At 50.1% G+C, this 8,304-nt stretch overlaps 1 protein-coding gene across 4 annotated transcripts in view; it reads left to right on the top strand.

Moving 5' to 3' along the window:
* Window positions 1-8,304, top strand: part of PLXNA2 (plexin A2) — a 195,124-nt gene that overhangs the window by 73,391 nt on the left and 113,429 nt on the right. For all 4 annotated transcript variants that reach the window (XM_005884925.2, XM_014532306.1, XM_014532307.1 and 1 more), the window contains exon 3: window positions 3,957-4,091. In XM_005884925.2, coding sequence (XP_005884987.1) covers window positions 3,957-4,091 — 135 coding nt within the window. The remainder of the gene's footprint in view (window positions 1-3,956; window positions 4,092-8,304) is intronic.

Here is an 8,304-nt window from a genome sequence, read left to right as displayed (position 1 = left end):
CCTGGGCTCCCTTGCACCCCCCCCCCCCCCCCCCCCCAGGAGGACCCTCCTACCTAGCCTGTAGCCCCCTTCAGCCATGCGCTTCCTCTGGATAACACCGGCTGGGAGCCAGATGGAGCCCCCGTTCCACCAATACTAGTTGCGTCCTTTGAATGGAAGTGTTTGGATGAGATGTGCTCCAAAGCCCTTGTATCTCAGCAGTCTGTGGTTCTCCACTGACAGGGCCCAAGCAGATTGCTTCTTCCTGTTACTCAGAGGGGGAAATTGAGGCTCAGAGAGACAAGGTAACGGACCTAAACATATACCCGTAAGCAGAAATCAAGGCCAGGCAAGAACAGAGCCAGACCAGAAATCCAGGAACCCTGAACCGCAGACCCGTGCTCTGCCCACTTCGGTGTGTTGCCAGAGGGAGCAAAGGGAATTAGGGCGGGGAAAGACCTCTGTGGCCCAGTTGGCCTCCCCTGCCTTCTGCCTGCCAGTCCCTGGCCCTACCCCCTTTTTTTGACACCCTCCCCCCACCCCATCCACGGCCTCCTGGCCCACTGTCCATATTCTCTGCCCTCCTGAAGGTTTCTGGGAGAGTCGCACAAGCTGGGGGCAGACAGCATGGAATGAGAGTCAGAGGAGGGGCTGGGCTCCCTGGGCAGTGCCGCTCTTCTCTCGGGGCATTTAGACTGAATGCAATAGGATAGCTTAGTTCAGGTTCAGCTCCAAGAACATTTTCTGTTCTGGTTTGGTTTTAGCTCTGACGTTTGAGCGTTATGCAGATTTGATTCTGGCTTTAACTGGTTTATTAAAAGATTGGGGTTGCAGATGGGAATAAAAAACAAAACACAACACATCTGCTTAGGTCTCCGATTCAGTAAGAGGTGAATGGCTGGGATTGGTCCTAACTGGGATGCTGCAGAGGATGTGATGAAAAGGTGTCTTTGGCACAATCCCAGCTTCAACCTCGCCGTGGGTACCATCTAGTCCCAGGCACCAGAGAGGGAGGGCCAGGCATGTGGTCTTCCTCCTTCTGACTTTGTGTCCAGGCCTTGCTGTGGGTCCAGGCAGGTGCCCAGGCTTGTGGGGAGGGAGGCTGCTCTGCTTGGCAGAGGGGTAACTGGCCTCCGGGCAGAGAGATCCTGGGCCAGGCCGGAAGGAGGGGGCAGGTTCTGCAGCTCCTGGGCCTGAGCCAGAGCCTTGGAATCTCACAGGAGAGGAGCAGCTGTCACAGGGAGGGTGGCGAGAGTCACTAGACACTTCCTCTTGAGAGGAAGAACGGAGCCGGGACTTCCCATGATGTAGAGATAGAAGGCTGAGGTCAAGCCAACCAGGAGTCCTGACAGCTACCTCTTCCCTCTTCCTTTGGCAACAGCACAAGAACTTTTGTGACTAAAAGCTACCACGTCTGGAAGAGTCTCATGGAAATTTGGTATCTGTCCATCTGAGAGAGAGTGCTGCTTTGAATGCTAAGGGGAACCAATTTAATGGTGGGGTGTTTTCCCACATAAAGACCCTGGCCCTTCACTCTCCTTGAGTCCATAATCAGATTTGCTCAGAGTGCAGGGTAGTAGCCTCAGCCACATAGCATCATCACTGACCCCACAGTCTTCCTCCATCCTGTGAGAATGAATTCAGTGGTGCCTGGCCCCTCCCCTGGAAGGAGGGGCTTAGTGACAGTTGCCAAGGCAACAGCTTTGAACAGCAGGAAGCTACTAGCCAGGCAGAAAAGAGGCAAAGGAGAAGCTTAGGGGAAACAGGAGAGTCTCACCCACAAAGGGAGGTACTTGGGTAGGAATGGCTGAGAGCAGAATGTCTTTGGTTCCATTGAGGCTACCTCCTCATCTTCATCTCAACCATCAAAGCGATGAGAAGAAGCAATATCCCCTATTCCAGGCCCTGCTCTACTGTTCTCACTCTGGGGCTGGGCACAAGGCCTCAGGCAGGAATCTGCTGTTTCTGCCACTAGGAAATCCAGGGCCACACGGTTCCCCATTCACAGTGGGCTTATGGTCTACCTCCCGCCCACTCCAGTCCAATTCCATTGCAGCAGGTACAGACCATGCCCTGGCTCAAGCCCTTCAAGTAGGCCATTGTCAGGAGGGTAGAGAAATAGGAATGGAAGCACTGGTCCTACTTCCCCAACTCTGCAATAAGTAATGCTCTTAACCCTCCCTACTCGGCCAGTAGGAACTGAGGATGCCTCCACTTGTCCATCCTGACATGTTACCTGTGGCATCAGGCACCAGGCTCAGCCCTTGGGATGAATAAGCCATGTCCTCCCCTAAGGAGCTCTCTATGGGGTGGGAGAAAGGGGCAGAGGGAAGGAGATGGTTAGAAAGGGAATTGGGATAGGAAGGCTTAATCTTAAAATCTTCCAAAGAAAATGTCTTTTGACTTCATTTTGATTTGGCACTAAAGAGTCCATAATACTTTATCAGTTGTTTTGTAGTTCATGTCCTTCCAACATGTATTTTTCAAGCATTCCCTTCTATCCATTAACAGCTATGTCCCCAGCCCCATTCTAGTCCTCAGGGTTAGAGGGTTATAAGAGAAATAGAAATGTTAATGGACATCTGCACATGTGAAGCAATTAGAGAACAATTTAAATAGGTCACCAATTCACGTTAGCTAGTACATAGACGACGAACCGATCAATTGATTATAATTCTAGGACAAAATGTCTGGTAGGAAAAAAGGCATCTGAGTGAAGTGCAATTAGTGTGGGGAAGAGATTGAGGAAGACTCCATGGAGGAGATGGGGCTTGAGCTAGAGGGGTTTCCAGAAGTAGAGGACAAAGAAATGAGCCACCGGTATGGATTGTTGGTCAACAGTCAACTGCTCTGCTGGGAACAAGAAACCTAGGATGGGGGCACATTCAAACCAAGGACCCCGGCCACCAACTTTTGGATGACCTAGGGACATCTCCCCACCGAGTCTCATATTGTACACATATACTGCTTAGACTAGATTCGTGCTTCTCAAACCCTCAGATCAGCAGCATCACATCACCTGGGAATTTATTAGAAATGAAAATTCTCAGGCCTTATTCCCACCGAATCAGAAACTCTGGGCATGGGCCCAGCCAAGCATTTACCAACCCTCTCCCCTGGTGATTCTCAGGCTTTGAGAACCACGGGGCTACATCAGTGCTTCTCGACTCTGGCTGCTCATTAGATTCACCTGGGAAGCTTTGAAATGCAAAAAGGATGCCCAGGCCCCACCCACAGAGATCCTGATGAATGGACCCAGCCCTGACATCCATGTTTTCTAAAACTCTCCAGATGATGTTTATGTGCAGCCAGGACTGAGAAGCGCTGGACGAGAAGACGTCCAAGTCCTTTCTGACTTATGACCCTGGGATGAGCTCCGAGAGCCAGAGCTGGGATTCCTGGCTCACCAGATCTCACCGAGTGGATCTGCAGACATTCAGGGGCTGTTTGGGAGCAGACAGACCTTCCTAAGATCCAAAAATCTTGCACCTCTTGGCCAGCTTTTTGGTGGTTTGTGTGTTGTCCCACTATTCTCCCTTACGTGCCTGAGACAGAAACCCTATGCAGATGTTGACTCTCTCACCCCAAACACAGATGAGTGTACACAAGCACACACTCACTTGCACATACACTCATCATCCTGTGCTATAAATGTCTGTAGACACACACAAGAATGACCACATTGGAATATTCAAAATCACACTTAAGGGCTTATGACACGCACACAAATAAAGCCACCAATAGAAATCCCAGACTCTGCATACTCAGAGCACGTGGGAAAGGATGCATCTTAGTGGGACTGGTCTATTTGAGCTAAGGGGCGCCTCTGTCTTCCCTGCAGCCTCGCCTGGGTCAGGGCAGCAATTGGTGGTGGGGTGGGGTGGGGTGATTATCTTCTGTAAAACTACTGGGGCTGAGGCCCACCCACAGGAGACTGCTGAGTGCAGATGCTGAGGATGCCCTTGTTTCTTGTGCAGATTCGAGCTGATGGTCCCCCCCATGGCGGGGTTCAGTATGAGATGGTGTCTGTGCTCAAAGACGGGAGCCCCATCCTCCGGGACATGGCCTTCTCCACCGATCAGCGCTACCTGTACGTCATGTCAGAGAGACAGGTAAGTGCTGGCGCCTACCCCTCCTTTCTGAAGCCCAGAGGAGCTGATAACCTGTGACCTTTATGCAGAAGCTGTTGCATCAAATAAGGGAGACCTCTGGGCTTGCTACTCAGGGGCCCGGGAGAGGCAGAGTCCAGGGAGGCTCCTGCAGGGAGCCAGAGAGAAGCATCGGGGGCCAGCCACTTCCCGCAGGCTTCTCTCTAGGCCACAGCCCCTGTCGCAGAGCGTGATGAACAGCCCCGCAGGAACGGGCCAGACTGCGCGGAGCAGCTTGGTGTGATTAGGAGGTAGATTTACTGCTCCCGGGCCCACAGAGTCTGCTGCTTGAGGGAGCCAGAGAGGTGTAAATAATCCGGGCCTCCGGGGCTGGGCCCAATCCTGGGAGAGACAGACCCAAGAGAGGGCCTCCCCCCAGGAGATAAAAATCTTGGCCTGCGCCTTAGATGAGGCAGGGTAGAAGCCGGCCAGCACTGAGAAGCTGAAGCTCTGCCTGAGAAATAGAATTCTACCCGCTGCTGGGCAACCGCTGACCAGGTTCCCCACCCTCTGGGCTAGAGCATTATTTCCCAGGATTGTATCTGCTCTGAATATGTGTGAGCAGAGAGAAGGCAGATGTAAGGAGAGCCGTGGTGAAGGGCAAGATGGGGGATTCTCCAAATCAATGGAGATGCAGAAAGCAAAGTCCTTAGGAAAGGCTGGTTTTATCCATTCATTCAGTAAGTGGGTCAGCAGTTGTTCAGCAGCATTGGTGGTCTTGACGTTGACCTGAACACGGTAAGCAAGACGAAGGCCAAAGATGGAGAAAAAGGACTGCGATTCTGTCTTGGTGCTGAAGACAATGACTTAGGCGAGACAAGGATGCTGGGCTAGAAGTCCAGCAAACTTTCACAAGGTGCCTTCTAGCTCATGTGTCATTCTCAAAATACTCTGCCAGGATTCCAGGTGTCCTTGATCAGTGTCACCCAGAGTTCTCTTTCCCTCCTTTCTCTCTGAATGTAAGAATTCTGACTCCGGGGATGATGGATGAGTGGAGGGAGGAACGAAGAGGCGAATGGGCACATGACAGCATGAGGTGGAGCAGTGATGCAGCTCTAACTTGAAAATTACTTCTGGAGAATAGACGGCACAAATCATATGCTAATGACATGCAAATTACATCCAGATCCTCTTGAACCCACCTGTCTTCTTACCTCCTTTCATGTGGCCCCTGCAGTTGAGGCATAAACAGGTCCAGATGGGAACCTGGTGGAGCTGGAGGAGGCTCTGCCTGACCTTCAGTGGGAAAGACAGTCTTGGAAGTAAACACTGACCTATCGTTCCAATAATACAGTTGGTGAGCCCTGAAAAACCATTACTTCAAATATATTTATTGGGAACAATGTACTGGGAAAATATCAAAAGGAATGGGGCTCAATCGCTACCCTGAAGTTGCTTACAGTCTAACGAGGAAGAGACATATACCCAGAAATCTATAACATCAGGTTTAAATCTATAAATACTCTGCGTTTTCTTCCTATTTTTTTTCTTATAAACCAAGGGTTATTTCTTTTTTAAAAAAAATGGTAGATGCTCACTATACAAATTTCAACAATACATATGGAAAACAAGATAACAACCAGTCCCCACACCCACTACCCAAACTGTAACACCTTGTTAGCATTTGGTGAACACCATTCCAGACACTTTCTACAAGAAAACAGACAGATAGAGGGAAGGACGGATAGATGGCAGTCTGGATGGGTGGGTGAAAGGATGGTCCGAGGGATCAAATAGACCCCCATTATACATGATATTTGCAAAAGGCATTATGTATGGCTGAGGACCAGTGGGTAACCCTGGGTAACAGCACTTTCTTGGGTAAAAGCTCTGAGCCCACTGAAGTGGAAAAACAGAAACAGCAAATAGAAGTGACCAATGAGACCTTAGTCAAGGCATCCGTTTTTCGGGTGCATATCTGTTTCTCAAATAGGATGCTTTCTGAAATTGCATTTGAAATGTGGCCAAAGACACCTTGGCCAGGGATGGAGGCTGATGAGTGGCCGTTAGAGAATATAAGGGCCTCTTGAGGCCATCTCTTGCGTCACCTTTGAGAGCATCAGTTCTGGCTAAACCAAGTGTCGATGTCACTTATTTCTAAATGTCCTATCCTTCTGCCTCAGCTGCATCAGACAGAGGGGCTCGGTAGTCGCCAGTCACGCTGAGCAGATATAGGAAGAGTTTGGGTTGAATGCCATGGGGCTGTCTCTAGTAGGTGACATATACCAGGTGGAGCTATGAGCAGCAGGCAGAGTCTAAGGGGGATTTGTGGTGGAGCTCTGAGGCCTGTCACCCGGGGAGCTGTAAATCATGTAGAAATAGGTAGCCAGGTGATTTCACCAGGGGCTGGGGCCAGGGATGAGGGCCAAGAACAGCTCAGGAAGCCCATCTGTCTGAGTCTGAGCAGCTATGAGCACAGAGTATTCACAGACAGACAGCTCGGACCTCCTAAAGGAAACTCTTTAATGTATGTCAACAGAACAACCAATGAAAATGCGGTCAGATGACTTGGGTTCTAGCCCAGCATTGGCTATAACCGGAAGTATGGCCCTCGCACAGCTCCAGTTACCTCCCTTATAAAATAAAGGAGTGGCATCAGATAATAGGGCTGCCTCTGAAGTCCAAAGCTCCAATTTGGATCCTATCTCAACATTTTCTAGCTGGGCGGCCTTTTATAAGTCGGTTCGCCTCAGTGTGTCTTGGGTCAACATGAGGCTCAGTGGGGACCACAGATGGGAATCTGGTTTCCAGTGTCGATGTGAAGATTTTATGTGGCCCCTTCCAGCTCTCAGGCTTTCTGATTCCATGACTCAGGAGGGTGGTGACAATGAGTGTGATTAGAAGAAGTGAAGTGGCAGGTGGCACACCCAGGAGGCCCCAGGCTGATCAGGAGGCCTGTGTTCTAGTCCAGGTCCCATTTCTAACAAGTTGGGTGGCCTGGCCCCTTAACTTTGCAGAGACTCCGTTTCCTCACCTATAAAGATGGAGAGAATCAGTCCTAGTCTCCAGTCTCTCTCAGACCTTAAAGCGGCTTATCTAACGTCTTGGCACCGGGACTCTTCTCTCCAGAAGACAACACCAAAGCACAGTAGACGGCCTTCAAAGTTCACGAGGCCGTGTGTATTCATACGGACTTCTTCCCTGAAGGGGAAACACTGCAGAGAGGGAGCAATGCTGGTGGTTGTGGATAAGTGTGTCTCTATTTTGAGGCAGTGACTTAAGGCTTTGGAGTTCTCTGGAAGACCTGAAACCTTACAAGACATCATGGGGATGGGCCTTCCCGTCACCTCACTTTATGATAAATCTCCAGGCAGCCTACTCTCACCCCTGCCTTCACCTTGTCCCCCACAGCTCTGCTCTCTCTGTTCCCCTCCCCAGCCCCAAACATGGCACCCTATTGTATTCAGGACACCGTGTGAGAGTAGAATGAAGTCTCAAGTCTTAAGGTCCACCTATAGAGGCTTTCATTTTCCCACAGAGCTAAGAAAATTCAATATAACTCTGTCATTCTCTCTCTCTCTCTCTCTCTCTCTCTCTCTGTGTGTGTGTGTTGATTAAATGTAATTAAAAAATGGAATAGGACTAATCAGAAGTGTTGGGTCATTAGTGCCACTGCCTAACAAGTTGAGTTAATATGCTGTTAATATGTCTGAAGCCAGCCAGACCCAGGGGAGTTTGGGGGAACCCATTCCCCAATCCTGTTATTTGCCCAGGCTCTCCACTGGTAACATGCCTGGCTCTTCCCTAGAAAGTCCACCCAGTTTCCTCAACAGTGAGTAGACAGATGTTGTGGGAGGGAGTACAAGTCACTCCCATATCTTTAGAGTCTAATGGAAGTCAGACAGCAAGTCCGGGGAAAATCAGGCTGCGAGCCAAGTGGAAAACCAAGCGACGAGATGAAAAGAAACCCGATAGCCCCAGTTTCCACCCAACTTCTCAGGCTGGCCACTCCTAGAAAGGGAACCTAACTCTACTCTGGGTGGATAGAAAAAGAGTATGGGGATGGAAGCAATTATTCTATTTTATACTTTAATTAGTTTGAATTAGCAGAGGGAATAGAGGCATAAAATGATCCAGCGAAGGGTGAAATGGAAAAAGGGAGTCGCAGTGGAGAATGGCTGTATGCAGGCTGGAAAGGGCCTTGGGAACAGCAGAAAGGCTGGGGACGGGGCGGGGC

The sequence above is a fragment of the Myotis brandtii genome, unplaced genomic scaffold (genome assembly GCF_000412655.1).
Source record: "Myotis brandtii unplaced genomic scaffold, ASM41265v1 scaffold878, whole genome shotgun sequence".
Taxonomy (NCBI): Eukaryota; Metazoa; Chordata; class Mammalia; order Chiroptera; family Vespertilionidae; genus Myotis; species Myotis brandtii.
Note: the sequence above shows the minus strand (reverse complement) of the source record. Positions and strands in the feature narration are given on the sequence as shown.